The sequence below is a fragment of the Adiantum capillus-veneris genome, chromosome 11, assembly GCF_014529385.1.
Source record: "Adiantum capillus-veneris isolate H3 chromosome 11, ASM1452938v2, whole genome shotgun sequence".
Lineage (NCBI taxonomy): Eukaryota > Viridiplantae > Streptophyta > Polypodiopsida > Polypodiales > Pteridaceae > Adiantum > Adiantum capillus-veneris.
In genome coordinates this window covers 69,214,528-69,237,048 of record NC_140941.1, presented here as the reverse complement: position 1 = coordinate 69,237,048, position 22,521 = coordinate 69,214,528, and the positions used below count along the sequence as shown (strand labels likewise).

The 22,521-nt window shown below is 41.6% G+C and overlaps 1 protein-coding gene across 1 annotated transcript in view; it reads right to left on the bottom strand.

Moving 5' to 3' along the window:
• LOC147447413 (glutamate NMDA receptor subunit epsilon-1, putative (DUF3598)) overlaps positions 1 to 11,909 on the bottom strand; it is an 81,538-nt gene extending 69,629 nt beyond the window's left edge. The window contains exons 1-4 of the mRNA XM_086523219.1: positions 11,641 to 11,909; positions 10,628 to 10,722; positions 9,661 to 9,781; positions 9,461 to 9,582 (exon numbers count right to left, since the gene is read on the bottom strand). Coding sequence (XP_086379345.1) covers positions 9,461 to 9,582; positions 9,661 to 9,781; positions 10,628 to 10,722; positions 11,641 to 11,841 — 539 coding nt within the window. The 5' untranslated portion in view covers positions 11,842 to 11,909. The remainder of the gene's footprint in view (positions 1 to 9,460; positions 9,583 to 9,660; positions 9,782 to 10,627; positions 10,723 to 11,640) is intronic.
• Positions 11,910 to 22,521: the final 10,612 nt, after the last annotated feature.

Here is a 22,521-nt window from a genome sequence, read left to right as displayed (position 1 = left end):
TAACCACCTGGCTCTGAAAAATGGGCAATCCTTTATTCGATGCACCATGCATGGGTATGTACATATGCGCAATCACTTCTTCCAAAAAACTCCTAACATAGTTTGCCCTTCCCCTAGCCTGCTTGATCATTCATGATCAACAGCAGCAGCAGCAAAAAGAGATATGAGACGCCTCATCACAGGTCTCCTCATTCCTCACAGACATTACTTGCTCTGCAGACAGCTCATCTTGCTCCACCATCATTAACCTGGCATGATATAATTTAAGACGCAATCCATTTACCCTTGACTTATGTAGAGTCCCATCCAGGTTAGCCAACTGATATGTACCATTTGGAAAACACTCCACTACCTTGAAAGAGCCTTCCCACTTAATTTGAAACTTCTTTTGGAAGGTGTTGTCCAGCTTACTGTTGTAGCGCAAAACCAAGTCATGCTTCTTGATACCCTTACTTTTGACCTTTTCATTTATCTTTGCCAAAGCTTTATCCTGCATTTGCCCATAATGTTCCAATGCACTCATCCTATCCAGCTGAACCTCTTGTAAGTGCAAGAGCCTCTCTTTGAATGCATCACTAGGCTGCCCAAGCAACTTCTCTAACATCTTTACTGCAAGCAACTCTACCTCCCCAGGCAATAGTGCTTCCTTTCCATACACCAAGTGAAATGGAGTAAACCCTATACCTGTCTTCACCGAAGTACGGTAAGCCCATAATGCACTAGGCAATTCCAAATCCCAAATTCTTTCCTTGATGCTCTGTCACTTTTGAAAGAATTTGTACCAACTCACCATTGAATCTTTCATTTAAGCCATTACACTGTGGGTAATAAGGAGTGGTATGCTCGTGCCTAATCTTCATCTTCGCACATAAAAAATCTAGCAGTTTAGCTCTAAATCCTAGCCCTTTATCCGAAAGTAGCTCTAGTAGCACCCCAAACTTGCAACATATTTCGTCATACACAAATTTTGCCACATCCTTTGCAGTGATCTGTTTTACTGCTATGGCCTCTGCCCATCTAGAGAGAGAGTCCACTGTAGTCAAAATATAGCTTTTGCCCTTGCTTGTGATAGGTAACGGGCCTATTGCATCAATCCCCCACTTTTCAAACACATCAAATGCCATAATGGTTTTTCATAGCTCTGGCTTCAACACTCTCTTCCCAAATGCTTGACACCTATTGCAAGACCTACACCAATGGTGAACATCCTTGTGCAAACTAGGCCATACATACCCTTCTTGCAAGATCTTATGCAAGGTGATCTTTAGAGCAAAATGGCCGCCACATGCACCTTCATGATTCTCTTCCAACACTCTATAAAGCTCCTCTCGCCAAGGTACACGTCTCAACACGAGATCAACCCCTTTCATGTATAAGACATCACCAATCAATTTGTATCTGGATGCTCTACGCACAAAACCATACTTCTTAGACTTCTGAATGTCCTTTGGAATGATTCCTGTTAGCAGAAACTCCTCTTCTTGAGCTAAACTTTCCCGGCCATGATAAAGAGGTAAATTGGTCCTCAACACAAATAGCTCCCAATCATGCTTTGAGCTGCTTCATGTGCCTCGCCATTTAGAGCACGTTCAATGTGTCTGATGCTCCATGCTTCAAACTCTTTTAACAGGCCTTTAATTCTGAAACACATTTTCTTCAATGAGGTGTTTTTGCTCTTCCACACACCCAGCACTTGCTTCACAACTAACAAGGCATCACCTTTTATGCTGAACCTTTTAATCCCATGCTTCAAACAAATGTGTAACCCAGCTTCCAAAGTTGAGTATTCAGCCTCATTGTTACTATGCGCATCCAACTTGGACCCTCTCTTGCATACCAGCTTCCCCTTTGGATCATAAAGTGCTATACCCCCTGAAGCCACATCATGGCTCTTTCTGTATGAGCCATCAAAGAACAAAACATGTGCATTGCTGATCTGTGGCACTTCTTCAACTACCTTTCTCACCGCCTCTTCCTTAACAATAAGCGGATTTTCCTTGTAGGTCAGCAAATCAGCTAAGGTAGCTCTTGTATTGTCTTCCACTAAAAACGAGAACTCAAACTCTTGCAACTCAATTACCCATTTCTTCACCACATTTGACATGTTAGTGCCATTAATTAGCTGTGGCAAAAAGGCATAACTCGTCAAGAAAACAAAAGGTCGTGGTAGCAAGTAATGACGAAATCGTCGACGAGCAAATATTACACTGGCCATCACTAGCTCAACTTCCGAGAATTTTCTCTCTGCTACCAACTTCACTCGGCTTGCACAATACACTGGCCTCATATAACGGCTGCCCTTCCCCTTTTGCAATAGCATGGCTCCAATGGCATCATCCCCTACTGATGGATTTACATAAAACACTTTCTCCCAATCAGGAGCCTGCATGGCTGACAACCCCCCTAACACCTCTTTCACCTCTTGAAACACTTCTTCACACTTGTCATCCCATTGCAATGGATCATGCTTTGCCACTTGTTGTAATGGATAAAGGAGCTGTGAAGACAATGGAATAAACCGTGCCATGTACTTCACTTTGTGTATAAAGGTTGCCAATTGCTTTGTACTCGTAGGTGATGGAAGAAGAATAATAGACTTAACCTTGTCTGGATCAGCCTCAATGCCATTTTCTGACACCATATGGCCCAATAACTTCACCCTTGGCTGTGCTAGATTACATTTCTTGGGATTTAGTTGTCCTCCACATTCATCATATCGAGCCAATACCATCTGCAGCTTCTCATGGTGCTCAGCCCTACTGTTGTAGACACAGAAGTCGTCCATAAAAGCTTTAACACAACTACCAATGAAAGGTTCCAATACCCAATTTGCTCTCTCTTGATAGAGAGATGGTCCGTTTGACAACCCAAATGGCAATACTGTGTAGCAATAGCAACCCCATGGCGTAATGAAAGTAGTCTTTGTTCGGTCTTTAAGAGCAATCTTCAATTGAAAATAGCCTGAAAAACCATCACACTATACCTCTCATAACCTGCCATTGAATCCAAGATCTGATCAATGAATGGAAGAGGATATGGGTTCTTCTTAGTGGCTGCATTTAAGGGTTTAAAATCTACACAAATCCTCCACTTCCCATCCTTCTTTGGACTAACTACTATTGGACTCACCCATTCTGTGGTTTCCATTGGGACTATGAACCCTACCTTCAATAACTTGTCCACCTCTTCCTGCAAGGCTTCCATTTGCTCTTGACCCATCCTTCTTAGCCTTTGCCGCACTGGCTTAGCACCTTCTTTCAGCTCTATATGCATCTCTTCTCCCTTGAACCCTCTGATCTCTTCGTATGAAGTAATGAACAGATTAGGAAAACTAGACAGCATGTGCAAATATATCTCCTTCTCCATAGTCGAGAGGTCTCCACTGATCATTTGTGTCATCAATTCCTGCTTCTTTGACGATCAACCTTCGTTTGCATCAGCCCTTCAATCACTTCATAAGGCCCTTCACTTTCATTTTCAACCTCATTTGCAAATGCGACTAAACCAGACTCATGGCTTTCTTTGTCGATCAAAAGAAATGCAACATCAGCATCCTCATCACTCCTGGTAGTACTATCACTGTCCTCGTCAGTCACTGTGGAATAATCTTCATCACTAAACTTATCCTCATCTTCATAAAGCTCCTCCAATCGTTTCCTTGTGTCCATATTATATAGCTTCTTGCCACCTGTCTTTCCATAGAGGCTAATCGTACCACGTCTCCAATCTTAAACAGCTCCCACTGCACGTAACCATGGTCTGCCCAGTATAATAGGATATGCTCCCAACCCCACTGGCATCACATGAAAATCAACCACTGCCTTTGCATCATATGCTTCCACTTCTAAGCTCTTTACAACACCCAAACATTTTACCTTCTGATGGTTTGCCAATCTGATCCGAAAACTTGACACCCCAGTCACTGTAAGACCCATCTTTTCAACACATGAGTGTGTTATGACACATATTTGGGCTCCACCATCCACATAACCTTGTCTCTGATTTTTTCTCTTGTGCCACACATCTACTATTCGACAAATGTCTGGTAGCTCATCCATCGCCAACACCTTCACTGAACCTCTCTCTGGTTCTTTCTCCATTGGATTAACCATCCTCTTCCATTGTCGCTTTAGCTTAGGCACCATCTCTATAAGCTGCCCAAAAGTAACATCTGCCTTCTTGCTTGTCAGATCCTCTTTCAAGTCATAGCTTAATTGCCCATCCCTTAATGGAAAATCTGAAACATGAAACTTGCGACGAGCCCTCCTTTTCCTCTTGGCCTTGACATCCTCGCCTTCATGGCTCTTTCCCTTCTTCTTACTAGGACATGGGGCACTTCTTCCTTCCTTGTCCTCTGTGGTCCTCTTCCCAATAGGCATCAGTAATGTATCCTCTAGCTTTTGATGCCTTCTCCAAGGTAGCCACACTTAACACTTTTGTCTTTCCCTTTTCCTCTTGGGTTAATCCACTGGTTCCTTCTTCTCCCTTGATTTTCGATGCCATAATCGTTTGACCTAGTTAGCACCTGTCTTGGCAATGGATACGTGTCTTCCCCCATCCTTGGTGGCTTATCACATTGCGGGCTGATGTGACCCAACTCTCCGCAATTATAACTGTGGGCGTCTCCCTCCAGAACCTACCATTACTTTGTCCAACACCATTCCTAGGTTTTTCTTCACCCTCCTGGCTGATTTGCAAACCTTCCTCAACCTCGATTATTTCCCACTTGACCTAGCATGTTTAGGCTGAGATTCTTCATTAAATCTATCACTTGCCTCATGTCTTGCCTTAACCCATCTTGCACTGCTATGGTGACCAATGTTGACATAACCTGAAGAGTAACAGGAACCACTAGTTCATGATAACCCCTGGCATGCGACCTTGTAAAGAGTCTATAGGCTGAAATTCAGACCTCATGGGCAAAGACTCCACTCCTAGCTGGCTCATTTTCCTCAGCTTCCACTCTTTGTTCCTTGCCACTTCCAATGCATCTTCATATGTCCTAAGCTTCTTTAGCTCCACTCTCCAACGTATATTCTTCCAAAGACCAGCCAAGAACCTATCCTTCTTCATCATGTCAGGTGGGGGTACCTGTGGTGCTAAGGCCTTGCACATTCGCTCCCATGCCAATGAAAACTTACGTATGTACGCATCTACTGGCTTACCTTCCTTTTACACTAAAGCTTGTACTTCTTGCGACACTTTGTCAGGATCTTCTGTCTTCACAAACTCCACTTCCAATCCATGCCTTAGATTGTCCCAACCTAATCTTACAGATGGATCCGCTGCACGCAACTCTTCTTCAAATGCTTTGGACCAAACTCGTGCATCACTCTTCAAACAGATCTGGAGAAGACGTAACATCTGCGCCGGGTCATGAATCTGGTTGCTAATACAGACAACCTCCATCTTTTCCAAAAAGTCTTCTACATGTTCATCACTTCTTCCATGAAACTCCAAATAAGAGAAAGCCATGGCTACCCAAGTTACGATGCTTTGAGAACCCCTTCGAACACACGTGCAAGAACCCAAAACTTTTGACTGACTCAATCCCTAGAAACTTCAATGGAGTTTGTATTTAGATAAGGACAAACACATGCACATCAAATGAGTTTTCATAGTTAATCATCGGAATTACAACAGACAAAGGACATTCCAGTATCTCTCTTAATCTTCTTGGCCCGAACATAAAGACTATGCACTGGACAAACACATGCACATCAAATGAGTTTTCATAGTTAATCATCGGAATTACAACAGACAAAGGACATTCCAGTATCTCTCTTAATCTTCTTGGCCCGAACATAAAGACTATGCACTGCTGGAAAAAAATCTTCCTGGACACATGAACATTTATCTGGATTCTTTGAGTTAAATGAAAAGGAGTGAACTGAGGTCCGTCGTGATTATCCATTAAAAGCCATCCATGTAGCTCTCAAGAAGGCACACCTGTCTTAGCCTCTGATTTTACCAAAATTTCAACAACATAACAACATAAATGGCTTAAAAGAACAAAAAATCAGTCATCATAACTTGGAAAATTTTTGGCAAAGTTTCCCCAGAAGTAGAGCAGTAAGAACCCAAAATATAGACTGTATATGTATGCATAAACTGCCAACAATAGAACCAGAGCATCAATTAGCAATCACTAGTACATAGCCTATGGCAAGGTCACGAAAAGGGTGCTCCAGCTACATGTATCATCGAAAGAATCTCCACATTTGAGAATCCCCCAGCTCAATAAAACCTCACGCTATCGACCCTCACACGAAGGCTTATGCAAATCTCGTATAGTCAAGTCTCAGAAATGACTATCTTCCAGACCAAGTCTCAAAAATGGTTGGGACTCGCAAATAAAACCAAATATGGCTCCACAAAGGCGTACCATGGTAGTTTCCACAAGTAACGTACAATCCAGCAGACAATGCCCTCAAGCAGGCGCCAAATGATGCATACCCACGGCAACTGCAAGTGACTTCCACTGCCAGTGTATCACTCTACTCCAGCTATCTGTACCTGTGTGAATCACCTGTACCTGTACCTGTACCTGTCCCTGTAACCTGTAACCTGTAGTCTGCAACCTGTAATCTCAAATCTCGAAGCGAATCAAAAGGTACTCGAAGAAGATCCTCCGTGGGGGCACCAAAAGAATGTGAGCGGGATGGAAACACACAGAACGCCTCTATAATGACCCGATACACACTCTTGGGATGATATACACACACACTATGGGACACCACTCGGCTTACACAACCCACCTGGCCGAGACAGGGAACACACCTATGGAGTGAGAGGAGAGAGACTACCCATTTACCCACTCCACACAGAGAGACACTCACACACACACACCCAAAAAACTCAGCTCAAAAGAGGAGAATTTCTGATGTTTAGATTCAATAGAGCTTGGGCCAACACCAATGGGGCAAATAGCTCACACAATATGGGTAAAATATGCCAGATACAATCACAAAGTGGAGCAGAAGCTTCGCTCATAGGAGAAACTTACACAGCCAAAACAACAGAAAAACAGTGAGGAATTTGGCAAAATGGACAGCGCCATCGCGTTCGGAACAGCCCAAAACCCGAGTCTACAATGTCAAAGTGCTCAAATCCGACCTCGGATGAACAGTTTACGCCCAAAACAGGCTCCAAAAACAGCAAAAACACAGTTGCGGATGTTCCTCCTCTTCTCTCCACGTCTTCTCTTTGTATTTTCAGTTCCCACACTTAGCTTTATTAGTTGGGCACTCTTGTCCTTTTAGTTGACCTCAAACAGATCCCGAACAGGCCAAAAACTGACCTCGTAGTGCATAGTTGTCATCGTGCTGCATCCTCCGCACGCTTGGCACTCAACTTTTTCCAATAATGCATCACGCAACCACGTGAAGTGGCCCCAAACGATGGTCCTCATGATAACCTTTTTGCATAATTATCACAAGAAAACACCCACGTTGTTTCCGTACTTATCCACGTGCAAATATTGACCCCATTCGACCTCTTGACGCCACTAGTGACTAGATTCCATCTGACGCACGTGCTTACCTCATGTCGTCCACCCGCGGATAGCTTCCTCGAGAAGTTTTACGCGCTACCAACTCCTCATTATTATAGAAAAAACACACCGGTACTAGTGATAGTGAAAATCGATGCACTATATACATGCTGTCCTACCTGTACACATGTGGGCCCCACGTAACCACCTGGCTCTGGAAAATCGGCAATCCTTTATTCGATGCACCATGCATGGGTATGTACATATGTGCAATCACTTCTTCTAAAAAACTCCTAACAACGTGTAATGGCAATATACCGTCCGGGTGCCTCTACAACAACCTCAGCCAGTGGCCCCATTTCCTCGGGCGTCATTCCAAGTCAAGCCGCCAATTCGGTTGAGATGAAGTTGGCCTTGGCTTCTCCATTAAAGAAAGATAAGGGCTTCCTGGTCTAGCACTTTGCCCCATGCTTTGCAAAGTTCAGTACTTTCGTTCAGCTGGTCAGGGTTGGCGGTCCCCACAAAATTTGGTACCAGTCTTGCTTTCGTCTTTCCTTTTCTTATGCACTCAACTACTGCTCTATAACTCTCTGGCTTATCTTCTAGTGGTCCTCTGGTTCATCTTCTTTTCAAGAGTTCTGTCTAGCTCTTTTGGCGAGTGCAGGTTCCGCACTCATCTCTCCTTTGAGCTGGCCATCTCAAGTAAATCTCATCAATTGGGTAATTCTTCAGGTATTTTTCCAATCTCGGGTCTCTGGAGTACTTCGTCAATCTTTTCACACATGTATCAACCTGCAATTGACGTTTGTACTCCGCTCTGACAAACTTCTCCGCCAAGAATTTGTCCAAATCTTCATTATTTTTTTCAATTCCCGCAATGAATTTCAACTTCTCTTTGCCTGTGTATGGAGAGGTGTTCTCTATCAGATTCTCCGCAAAAAAACTATGTGTACAGTAATCTGATTTACACTTTGTCTGATTCTGTGCCATCTGATCATCTCACATCTGAAGTTTGAACCCTTAATCGGGCTTGATATTCAAACTTCCTATTCAGTCACTCTGAGTCTTAACTTGCGAATAGCTATCAAGCTCCATCTCATTCCACTCTCCACTCTCTCAATGATCAAGGCTCAAGCTCCCTTTGTACTCTCTCATTGATCAAGCTCCCTCTCCTCTCTCAATCTCCCTCTCTATTATCTCTTTTGGTGCAATTCAATGCTAAGTGTTGCTAGCTCTATGAGACATGCGTGTAGCTCCAAAAAATATTTAAAAATGTTTCTTATTTTTATCGTTCAAGGCATCGACCCTCTTCCCTAACTTTTGCCATCCGGACCAAACCCTAACCCCATGCTTCGTTCTCGTTCCCTACTGTCACAAAGTGATGACGTGGCATCATGCATGTCCAACTTAAGGGGTCCCGTCCGATGGGGCCCAAAGGGACACTAGAATGATCAAACGAAGAATCCCTTGCTGACGTGGCGGCGTTGTATGGACCCCCCACGATTTGCAGTGCGTTTTGTGGCAGGCTACGCTGGTAGCTTTTGGGGACCGGTTGCTTTTAGAACCTGAAGATTTTCATGTAATTGCTTATAGAAGGCCAAGAGCCTTTATAAGAACTGCCATGGCCTCATTCTCCCTCAGATTGGCTTGGGAGCATAAATTAAAGCTAAAAACAATAATCCTTATGTAGATGTGTCCACTATGCAAATAAATGCACATGAATCTTGCTATGGAGATTCTGCAAAAGAGGCACATTACTTTAAAGTGATTAGATAAAACATAATGTGGTGACTACGCACATACAAGGGACGTTAAGACCTAGTCATCTCAACGAATACAATCATATGTAGCATAAGCCCAACCATATTACTTATGTTCAAGCGATGGCACTTAATAATTGTGTTTTGGATAACTTTAGCCAAAAGTAGAATGCTTAATGTAAGGTAGGCACACTCTTGGGATACTTACGGAGGTGCGTCGTCTAAATCCTCACCATCCTCGCCAAGTACACCAGCTCTTATCACTTTGTCCAGCATTTCTGTTGTGCGATGTGTGACAGTGTATGCTCGATCTTTTGGAAAATAGCCCACCTAGACAGTGACATAAACCTTATCAGTAAATATATATTGCGTTTAAGGTATATTGTAGAAATATTTATAAACATGCACCTGTTGTTGCTTGTCTATTGTCAAGAGGTTTGTCTCATCCAGCTTGAACTCTGCCCATTCATTCTCTTCAACATCTTCACCAGCAATAAAGGTCTTTGATGGAGCCTGCTTGATACTCAATCTGCAAGAAAAGCACTGATAAGATAAAGAGGACAGGATTTTGAAGAAAAAGAAACAATTGTGCTCGAGATCAATCATAACATAAAATCCCGTCCTCTACTTGCAATGGCTTCTTCATCTATCTAGCTTCTAATAATTGGCCCGCCCACGGCCCTCATATTAATGGAGAGAGAAACAAGATAAAATAACTGTTCTATTAGAGATCAGCATGAGTGTACTGAAGACTGGTCATTGCAATTAGGGAACTTACCATGGCCCATTGGCAAAGACATGCATGGTACACACATGCATCTTGCTTTTATTCTCTAGTCCATAATCCCCAAGTACTTTTGACGTGTTCAATAATTAAGTAGTATAAATAGATGATGTCTTTGGTCGTACTATCCAATATCTCCACCTAAACCAGCTCATGTATGACTGCGCATGTACGCACATATATGTGTTCGTGTATACGTATCATACATGTGTTTGTCTATAAACATATATAGAGATACATGCCAGAATTTTTATGTATCAATTAATTTCAAATATGACAATGCAACTTTTCTCTTGACTTTGTGGAACTGATATAGGTGATTCATAATACAGTTTTGAACTGCCTTAGCTTGCAAACTTTCTACATGCATATATAAGTAAACATATCGATAAGTATAGAAAGATGCGCACACACACACACACACACACACACACATATGTAGATAAGGAGGGCGTAAAACAACCAGGCCCATTACCAGTTTTTTGCACGAAAAATGACAAAACAGACAGAGCTGATATTGTGACTGTTCTTAAAGAGGACCGACTTAACATGTGCCTATAGGTTTCCAGATGTGGAGAGGACGAGACTAACGTTTGATAAAGACTCACTTGGTCGCCTCGTCCGTAAGAGTTTGCAGCTAGGCGGGTCGGAATGCACTGCAACGTATTGCCAAGTGCATCATATTGCTGCAAAATAATACATAAAAATAAGAAAATGGAGAGAATAAGAAAAGAGGTATTCACCTTAGAGACACGGAAAGAGAAATTACAGAGTAACACACTTTTCCTATGAGAAATGAATAAGCATCTTGGTGAAATGAAAAGTATTTCAAGCAAAAGCTACACAACAGGTATCGCTTTTAATGATATGTTTGGAGCATTGTTTTGTAGCTGGCCAAGCGATCTCAAACACTTGTAATTCAAAGACTGGAAGTTTGTGCAGAGCCCTCTCAACGAACAAAAACAATAGAAAAACAATTAAAAAAACTGACAACTTGGTAAGTATACAGTGATAAATCAAAGCGTTGTTTACTTGTAAATGGAGCCAGCCAGGCATTTCCACATGGGTGATCCAAATAGTGGCACTTCAGAAACACTTTTCTAAGAGGAGTTTCACAAATTGGTCATACATACAGTGATGTGTGAAATTTGCCCTCTAGCATGTTCAAACATTTGAAAGCAAAAAGCGGCAGTTTAGACAAAGTCCTTTCAAAAGAGATTGGCAATGCACTGAAAAAAGACTAAGAGATATGCGAGTGGAACATCCACGGAGTTGAAGATGATTCCTGAAAAACTTTTCTGCAACTTGCCTTGCATTCATGAAAGATAAATACAGAATTTTGTTTCTCGTTGCTCAACGTGTTGCATGGCATCCCAATGAGCATGATAAGCAAAATTTCTTCTTTGCAGCTCAATACAAAGGTTCTTTCTTTGGCATGCAAAGCAAAATTTATCACTTGCAGCTCAATGTAAAGGTTCTTGCGAACAACAACCGCAAGGAAGGCTAAGCAAAAGAGTTAGAAGCTGAGGTAGCATGAATGCAGTTCGGAAGAAATCTGGCCAAAGACACAATGCAGTGACGATTAAGAAAGAAGGAAGAAATACCGTGAATGAGCCTGTCCAGCAGCCAACGTTGAGCTTGATGAAATCTTGGAGGACGTCGATGCTAACGTCTCTCTCCCCACTCGCATGGCAAGGCAGAAGATACCGCTGGCGATGGCGAGAACAGGTCGCCGAAGAAGAGGAGGGAGAGAAGACAGAGGTAAAGAGCGGCGCGGTGTGCAGGCGTAGCGAAGTTGGTGTCATGGAGTTGGCCTCTCACTCCGCTTCCTCAAGGATAACAAATGCGTGAGTTTCGATATTTTTGCCTCAACAGTATTTGCTATCATTTGCTAGCACGGTCATGATGCGCCTTTCATTTTATTGTCGGGAATCTCCACAGATTCCACCACATCCTTGCCTTCCTATACAATGAAGAGTAAAACCTCGATCCAAAAGTTGGTTTCAAACTCCCACGGCCGCATGCAAGATTAAGGGCCGTTACTCTAACCAGCTCGCACCCGACTCGATCGTGCTTAAAGGCTGCACTTCAATGTTTAAGAAAGAAACTTCTTTTGCCACGCTCCTCGCAGCACTGGCTCGCTTGGCAAGTGTCAGCACTTGCCACCTTCCTCTCTCTACTTACAAGCCACTTGCGATTTGGTACCTTCCTCTCTGCTCAGCGCCAGCACGTACGATCTTGCTTGCCTTGCTAATTAATCAAGGGTGCATCTTTCTCGATTCCCTTTATGGACGATTTTTCAAAATGTGTTTACATACTAGAGAGTACATTTGCTACATGCTAGAGACATTAATGTTGAAACTCTTGATAAAATAGGTAGAGAATTAGTAGGAATCTTTTAGATCTTTCATTATGATGATAACCAAAGGAATTTTTTGTCCCAAATGCTTTTGGAAATACGTTTGAAGAAAATGTGACGTTTATAGAGATGTCTACCAAATTGAAGATAGGTGTATGTATTGAAAATATTTTTTTAACGAGCATTTCACGATCATGAACGCTTTTTGGAAATTCAACGAGAATATTCTTAAAAGATTTTTAGAAAGAGCCCCGCTCAATCTTCCACACCATACAATGGACTCCCTCTCAGTTTACAGCACACAAATTGACATAGCTATAAGAATTGCACAAAACAAAGAGATTAGAAACTAATGAGTCTAAATAAAAGTATGTCTCTCAACATATATGAACCACAACCATTACGTACAATATCAACACTCAAGACAGACTTGGAAGGTGGAGTACGTACTAGAAGGGCCTTGCCCTCTCTCTTTAGGAATTTTGCAGGACTCCTTCATGAAGGAGGCCTGCCTTCTAACTTTCACATAGCACCCTGTCCATTTCTTAAATTGTTGTCTATACAAAATAAAAAGCACAAGAAAATTATGGATTGTATAACCCCTTATGCAGCTTGAAGACTTATCAGGCATTATCACTTTCAAGCGCTTTCTAGTACCCTTGGAAGCACATTGAAGCATTTTCAAGAACTTTCAAGTACCGTAGTGCCCAGGAATGCTCATAAAGAGAAGCACTTTGAAGTACTTTCAAGTACTTCAAAGCAATGTCAAGTGCTTGGAGATGCTTGTAAGGAGAAGTGTTTTCCAGTAATCTAAAGAACTTGGAAGCATTTTGAAGCACTTTGAAACACTTTCAAGTACCTACAATTTTTTCAAAGTGGTGCACATAGAGACTTTGTACATTGTCAGAAAGTGTGCGGTCTAGCTGGGAAGGTGTGAAGCCTTTGGCTGTGAGAGTTCATGATGAGAATCACAAACATTTTGTGAAAAAGTGTTTATGGAAAATCACCAACCCTCTTCCTGAGTATGGTTGGAAGACTTAGAGCGTTAGTAACTGAATAGTCACAAACCATGTGCTTGGAAACTGCATGTTTTTGTAAGCGAGATTGTGATGAAAGGCTCACCAATTCACATCCAATTTTACAAAAAGAGCAATTAAAAACACTAAAGTTTCACCCATGAAACCTATGGTGGCTAGACCTACATACCTTGGCCAAACCAAAAAACTGGTGGAGATTATTTGTCGTTTTGCATGCCTGTGTCATCTTCACCATCGTGATGCATCGCTTCTTGGCCAACGTGTTGTGTGTTGATGGCTCTCTCTCTCTCTCTCTCTCTCTCTCTCTCTCTCTCTCTCTCTCTCTCATCAAAAATTATACATCACATATTTATACTTTTGTTGATACATTTACATACAACCAAAAAGCAAACACCAAAACAACAACACAAAAAGACTAATAAAGAAAAAAACACCCATAGAAACATGATACCAATTGTCAATAGTGCTTTTTTCCCCATTGTCAACATCCTCATGGGTAGTTGCATCATGCAGTTGGAGCTTGGAAGTAAAGTAATCCCTCCATACCCAAACCCAAGACTCCAAATGTGTGTGTTATTGCGGTAGCCCGTGTCTCCCCAATTTTAAGTGACATTGTAGGCAACGGCATAGCAATTATGAACCTCCTCCTTAATTGGATTTTTCTCACAACCAAGTGCATTGAAGGCTTCAAATACCTAATGTGTACACCAATCTATTTTGTAGATATATGTTTGTTATAGAATGGCTTTGAACTTGATAGTAGTTCAACATAGATATATTGCTTGCAAAACATACTAATCATGGGTGTTGTTGATTGGGTCCACATGGAGGGTAGCTTGGGTGCAATGCTTTTGTGTCCACTCCCTTGCCTCATACTGTCTAGGTTTAGAAAACCTTAGTCAAGATAGAACTCTTGGGGAGAGACAGCTCTTAAACTACCCAAATGAATGAAGGGTGAGGGTGAGCGTGATTCAAATGTGCACCCACTGTTGCTTCTACATGAACAAGCAATGAACACCTTTTGACTACTAGGTGCTTCTTGACAGTGTGTTTTCTTTCTTTATTCATTTTTGGTCCACATACTATTGCTTTATTTTGGTTAAGCATGATTTATTTTTTAACCAACACTTGAAATGAAATGAAGCATTTATAGATAAAAATAAAACAACATTTAAATATTGAGACAATTTTAAAATAATTGAGAACCACAAAAAAGAACCATAATCAAAAGAAATCACAAGAGAGTTTACATAATATAAAAGAGATTTTACATCATAAATCATGAACCATAACGGGACCATAACCCATATAAACTAAATCATGGTTGGAGTTGCATCCATGGAAAGCCTGGTGGTGCCCATGGTGCCAAGGTGAAAAAGTGGCATAGCAACGATAGAAGACATGCCTACATTGAAAAGCCTGACACCATTAGTGGAGGTGGACCCATGATTGTGCAATGTGGCAGATGTGGTGGGCCATTGAGTGGCCAAGCTACCACATAAAAATGGTGTGTGCCTAGTGGCAGGTTAAAAGATAACAATAGGTTGAGAAGTGGGTGGCTCAGCCCACTATCCATATCAAGGGATCGTGACACACTGCCAAAAAACAGTGTCGAACCAAATCTCTCTAGGCAGACACTATTGGGGCTCAATTAGTGCTAAAAAAAATGCCACATTCAGCTCAACGTTGATCGAATTCCTTTGAAGCGGTAGACACTCCACCGCCAAGCCACCATAAGCAATAAGGATATCTAGCACCACATCATGGACTCTTGTGAACAACCCAAGAAGCCACCTACAAAAAGTGAACATGCACATTCCAATGTGGATGCCATGCAATATATGTAATGTGGATGTCAGCAAACTTATCAAGCAAGGAATCCACTCTTCTCTACACTTAAACGAAATGATGCTCTACCACTATCAAGTGTCCATGGATAATCTTGAATTGGCTCGCGAAGCATGTTGTTATCGACATTGAAGCCCTCCCATGTGCAAAAATCTCGTTGGCTTCATAATCATAGAAAGGAACTTTGTCAGGACAACGGCAAGGCCGGACTAGACAAGGGCAAGGCCGGGCTAGGCAGTGTGGAAAGGGGGTCCAACTAGGGCAAAGGGCTAGAAGCCATGCTATATAGTGGGTGGTTGGGAGGTGGACTCCTAGGTTCTAGTTCCCCTTGTTTAACATTGGTATCAAGAGCAAGGTTACTATTTTTGAGAAGGCACAGCCGTGGTGTTGGAGAGCCACACAGATTCTTGCATGCTTTTGCATGTCGGGGTCAAGGAGGCCGTGGATCTCACCCCTTGTGATGAGGACGACAAAGCCGACGGTGTGGGCAACATCGCTTGCGAGGAGAAGAGGCCGACAAGTGACCTACATCGAATCGTGCCCTCTCGGGCTTGACGGCATCACGCGGGTGCACTAAGCGTTTCACGAGCCTGTATAGCAGGCGCTCTCGACCACCATGGAAGGCGGGGTGAGAAAAAGCTCCCCCCTCGCGCTGTTTGCGAGCTGCCATAGCCTGTGAAGAGCTTCTTTTTTCACACCTGGTGGGCGCCCAACCCATTTGAGGTTAGTGGCTACAATTTGTTTTCCCAACCAAGGGATGGTACCCACAGCGGGGTACCCCCCCGTCCCTCTTGTGAAGCTTCGAGCGAAGCTAGGCAAACCGACAGAGCCAAGCAAGGGCACGGCCGGGAAATACAAAGGCAAGGTGCTATTTCTTCTGTGTATCCTGCATATTATTGTTTCGTACCTTCATTCAAGTCGTCGGCAAGTTACACAAACCAAGTGTAGTACGGGTGCTCAAGGCAAACACACCTACACTATTGAAATGTTTTCTTGGAACCCGGAACAAGATTACATCCTCAACGGCAATTGGAGCACGAACAAAATTAGCAAGGCTCATTACCAGTATCAACGGGATTCTTTATCGGTATTTACCAGTTGCGATACATCAGGTATTTTTCTTGCTATTCCTTGCACTTCACTGTGTCGCCATGGATTCAGATATCAATATGACTTTTGATTTCGAGAAAAATACACATGATCCTGCCCCATGATGGCTCGCGGTCGGATGCTCGTGCCCGCGACGCTACGACAGGTGAGGACACCTATGAATTACTCGACATTCAAGAATTTCATGCACTTAGACACGCATATCAATCATGGAAGTAAATTTTAAATCTTTAATTGAATTATCCACGTCACTAAATTATCCACGTTAGTGATCCAATTAATGCAACAACAGTCCAAGGGTCCTACTGACACGCACATACATGAGTGCGTTGCTACACAAGGGCAAGGCCCTTCTAATCAAGGACAAGGTCCAACTATTGATACTTTGCACACTCTCACTGCAAAAGAGGTGGATAAGTCGTTGAAAAACACCAAACCACCGACTTTTAAGGGAGAAGACCGCAATCGCAATAAGGATGCAGTGAATATCTTTCACAGCAAGTGGGATGGAATTCACGCCTTACGGTGTACTCGAGATGCAGTCACAGCACTACAAACGAGCTTAACTCTGGAAGGCAAGGCCTACAAATGGTGGATGTCTCTCAAGGAGAAGAATATCATATCACAGAGTTGGGCAGCTTTTGAAGCCATGTTTCACAAAGAATTTTTGCCTACAAATGAGGCAGATCGGAATTGGACGGCTTAGGACACATGTTCCATGCGCCAATACCCATCATTACTTGAATATATATCTCACTATCGGGATGTTATCCTCAAGTTGGAAGGCTTAGATAACTTTCAGCAAGTACGAGGATTTATACGTGGTTTGACACCAGAGCTTAAGAAACACGCCAAGACCCAAGACCCTAAAACACTTGAGGAAGCCATAGTGAAAGCACATATTCACGATGATTTAGATGAAAAGAAATCACATCATAATCACGTGCCTGCTAATACACATGGTAATACACACACACAGTATAGGCACAATAAAAGAAAATTTATAATAGCCAATTCAGAAGCATCTAAAAAACCTAAGGGGTCCAGAGGCCCTCTCTCTCCTGAGGACTTTGATAAAGCTAAGAAAGAGAAATTATGTTTTCAATGTTTAGGAAGCGGTCATGGCAAAAAGGATTGTCCCAAGGGAAAATCTGTGGCTCATGACAAGGAGAAAGCAGTGCACACGGTGCAACTGCTGCCTCTTGAGTCTTCCTCACGATTCTCTACAATGGAAGTAACACACACCGAGGTGGTGCATGAATGCTGTCTCACAGCTTCCATGTGGCAATAGACCTTCGGACCACATGAGTTAGTACGTGTGCACGGATCTTTGCAAGGGCACAAGGTACGCATCTTGGTAGATGACAGTGCTACTCACAATTTTATCAATTACAGATTGGTGAAAAAACTCAAATTGCCTCAAACTCCGAGTGCCCACTGCTACAAGGTAGCAATGATAAATGGACATGATACCGAAAAATGGGATACTCAAGTCCAAGCTGTTTCGTTGGAAGTACAAGGTTACTCCACATCCTTGGATTTTCAGGTTATGAACATGGAGAGGGCAGACCTGGTCCTTGGTAGGGAATGTTTGCATAGCCTAGGACCATCACTGAAGCGTAGCTATGAGCACAATAGCTTGATGTTCGAATCCCATGGCGCACATGTGTTGTTGTTAGGAGAGAAGGATGTACCTTCTTCACCATTGATATGTACAGCTGAGCTTATGCACCTCGTTTCTGATAATGAATAGATCAAGTTTTCTTGTGTTACTCATTGTCTCATTTTCTCTCTAACATTGAATCTGTTGAACATTCCTCAATGCTGCATGCTTCTCTCTCATCTCTTCCACCAATGGCTACTTCCAAACAAGCAAACATTACTAGTGAGTTACAAAAATTATTAAAAGAATTTCAAGATGTTTTTCCTAATGATTTGCCACCAGGATAACCGCTGACATGATCGGTGCAACATAGCATCGATGTGGTTGTAGGCAGTAAACTTGTCAGTAAACCGCCCTACCGTATGAGTTACTCTGAAGCTGCTAAGGTGGAACGTCAGCTTGCTAACTACCTTAGCAGAGGGTTTATCCAACCTAGTTCTTCACCATGGGCTTCTCCTATCCTATTAGTGAAGAAAAAAGACGGAAGTATGCACATGTGCGTAGACTATCGTGGCTTAAATGCGGTTACGGTTAAGAACAAGTACCCATTGCCACGATTGGATGAATTGTTCGACAAACTCACTCATGCTCGCATTTTTACGAAAATAGACTTGCGGTCAGGTTATCACCAAGTTTCTATTCGACTTGCTGATATACCCAAAACTGCATTCCAAACAAGGTTTGGACACTATGAGTTTTTGGTGATGCCCTTTGGGTTAACCAATGCGCCTGCAACATTCATGACACTTATGGATAGTGTCTTGAAGCCGTACTTGGGCAAATTTGTCATCGTTTTTCTCGATGACATTCTAATCTACAGTGCTTCTGAAGAAGAACACTTACAACATCTCACGCAGGATTTGAGTTGTTACGAACAAACAATTTATATGCCAAGGAATCTAAGTGTGATTTTTTGAAAGAAGAAATTCACTATCTAGGGCATGTTATTTCAGCTGATCGGCTATATATGGATCAATCCAAAGTGGATACAATCCGGCAATGGCCTTCTCCTAAAAATCTGGAAGAGTTACATATTTTTTTAGGATTTGCAGGTTTTTACCGCGCAGGTTCGTTAAAAACTATGCTAATATTGAGAGTTTGTGTACCGACGGATACAGACATTCGGCGCCAAATTGTGCGCGTATGTCGCACGTGTCAATGCAAGGAACTTGCCGATACACCGTGTGCGAGCCACAAATGGCTCCAAGCACACAACAAGCCTAAACTAGTAAGCTCAAAGAAGGCGATGGTGTGTCACTCACCGCTCTACGCTTGCTTCGTGGAGGATTCCTCGCCGCGAAGAAGAAGGAGCCGTCGCTTCGCCGCACTCAACCGCTTCGCCGCCGCCGTCGTGCCTTCGTAATGCTCGATCGCCCACACACACACACACACACACACTCTCTCTCTCTCTCTCACACACACACACACACACACACACATACACACACACACAAGGAGGTGAAGAAGAAGAAGATGGAGATGGAGCAAGAGCACTCTTCTATTGCACCAATGAGAGAATCAGTGAATTTTAGGTTTAGTTGACTTTTATATGAGCTCGCCCCATTCACACTTGGGCACCCATGCTTAGACAACTAATCCCTTGAATGTTCCAGTTAGAGTGCGCCTCTCATCGACGATCACTCTTACCCTTTTCCTATTGGACCAACAAGCCCGGTACCTGACTCTACCAAATAAATAATACAATGTCCGCCGTAGGTGATAGGGTGTTCGTGAGCCGTGAGGGTTAACATGCCCCCCTTCCTGATGTAGATTCCGTCCTCAGAAGCTATCGAGTTGAAGCTTGTTAGGTCCATGTTGTAGAGCATCTGGATTTGAATCTGCAAGGCAAAGTCACTGTTTCAGCAAGCGGAATTATATAGCCATAAATCATGAGGGGAATGTAAAGTACATGTGGAAATGAGTAAAAGCAAGATTTATGAAATGTTAGACTGCCATTAAGGACAAATAAATTGCACTTTGAGTAAATTAATTAATCAAGAGTTTTGGGCTTATGGGTGAGTCTATCAATTAGTTAGCTATGACTAAGGTTAAAACAACTACTCTAGTACTAGCTAAGCTAAGAAGATTATCTAAATGCAAGATTTTCTAATTGTGCTTTTCACCTTTGATTAGCCAACTATCTCTCACAACTGCAAACAAAAGCTTGAAATGTTAATTGTAAGCTCGATGGAAGTCTTTTAAATGTCATTCATTTTTTTCTTTTTCTCTTTTTTACTTTGGTTCACAATCATTTGACGTGTGTGCTTATTTTGTATGTCCGGGGCTTTTTGCTTCTCAAAGAAAAGCGCCCACACTGGGAACCTCTATGGCTCTAGTACCATAGACAATACATGTGAGTGAAGTGCCAAATCAAGCCAGGATTTCTCTTCCAGCATTAGATTTTTCATTTGTGGCACTTATGTTTTTTGCTTCCATTTCCTTTGTATTCTCACTAGTGTTTTTGTTGTTTAAGTGAGCAAGCTTCTCTATGCCTTAAACATTCCTAAGGTCTCAAATACTCAGATAATTTTATCAGCTAAGCTTAGTGGTCAAGTAAATGAGTTAACCTAAAGTCACGGTCTCCTAATCTCAAGGCTCATCCATAAGATTAAACTCTAGTTCCATCAACTTAAGCAAAGAAAAATTTATACATCTATAATGGCAGATAACAAACATAACTATTGCACTCAAACAAACCATAAAAAATCATTATTAGCAATTATACATATCCACCAACATGAATCATGGAAAGTAGTACACCTGGAGGTATGGAGTTGCTCATTTCGTCGAAGTAGATGTCCTCAGCCATGTGGATGGAGATCCATATAAGTCCTACCTAGACTAGTTTGACGATGAAAATTTTTCATACTCGAGAATATTTCATGCTATAAATTGTCAATGTCCTATAATGTTTTACATGTCCATTTTTTATGCCAAAAATTCTTTGCACACAATTTTTTTTCCATGAGGATTATTTTTACCTGAGAATTTCCATTAATTATGATACGACTTTTTCATATCTATCACTATTTTTACGCTTACACTTATGACAAATTACTCATTTTTTAAATGAATTTTTTTTCTACCTAGCAATATTTCACACTCTAAATATTCATAATTTCTAATGTTTTTACATGCATATTTTTTCTGTCATAAATTTTTCACACCCATTATATCTTTTCCATGTGTATTATTCACTCTTTAGCATAACATTTCTCCAATTGTGATGTGAATTTTTCATACCTATACATTCTTTCACCATTTTTGCAACTGGTGTCTATAAAAACTTGACACGTCTAAATTATTCGCAACTCGAAAAAAGGCTTTATTGTGTGAAAACAAGTGTTAAAACTCACTTTTCAGTGAAAATTTTGACTTTTCCAATGACTATTGTGGCACTATGTCTGTGAGAGGGTTGGTTTTTTTTTATTTATACTTTTGATCACGGTGAGAAAGATAAATTTTCTATGAAAATTATTCGCTAGTAGATTCCTCCTACGAATAAATATTTTTCACGATGGAAAAAGTCCATTGAATACTTTCTATCTGTTTGTAAATGAAATATGTTTCTATGTACCTTGATATACTATATTGAATAGGATCCATTATTTGGATATCGTGATTGAAGTATTCACATGATCGAGTTTGCTCAACTGATGAACCTCATATACACACTACATAGACTTTCACATGGAGCAAAAAAGAGGTTTAAATGATAAAGAGACAAATGGTATTGCACAATACTTCTATCGCATGTATGTATGACATGTTTTTGTGCATATAAATTGCGAACTAGTTATATTCATCTTCATTAAATATGAAGTAGTACAACTATAAACAATCGCAAAATCTTCTTGAGATAGATCTCACAAAAAGTGGATTGTCTTCTACAAGTCACATACTCATTGGATACATATTCAAATAACAAAAAGTAAAAAAAGACACTATCATCTCTCAATTGAAAGTATCATCCCAATATGAGTTTGCTAGTGAAGTTCAATCTAAAGTAGTTCGACGTCATCTTGACCAATGTCTTCTCCTTTGTCCTTAGCAAGCTTCACTTTCTTGTGTTGGAATGCCCAATTCACCAAAACATTGAATGTCTCGAGTACTTCATGCGATTTCTTGGAGTCAAATGTTCCCTTAGGAGTTTTCTCTTGAATTTCTTTCAAAAGTCACCAAGTCGTTTGTACATCAGATCTACATTGTCCTTTCCCATAAGCTTCAAAGCAATGGCTTCCTTTGTTGATTGCTTTATGTTTTTGACCTATTAGAACCAACAAGCAACCACATATCAAATAAAGATTTAGCCAAGAAAAACCTAAATTATGCACGATTTGACATTAATAAAAGGCCTAAGATGGTATATGTTGATTTCTTTACGTTGTCGACCTAGTAAAACTAGCAAGCAGCCACATATCAAGTAAAGCTTTAGCCAGAAAAAACCTAAAATATACTCGTTTTGAAA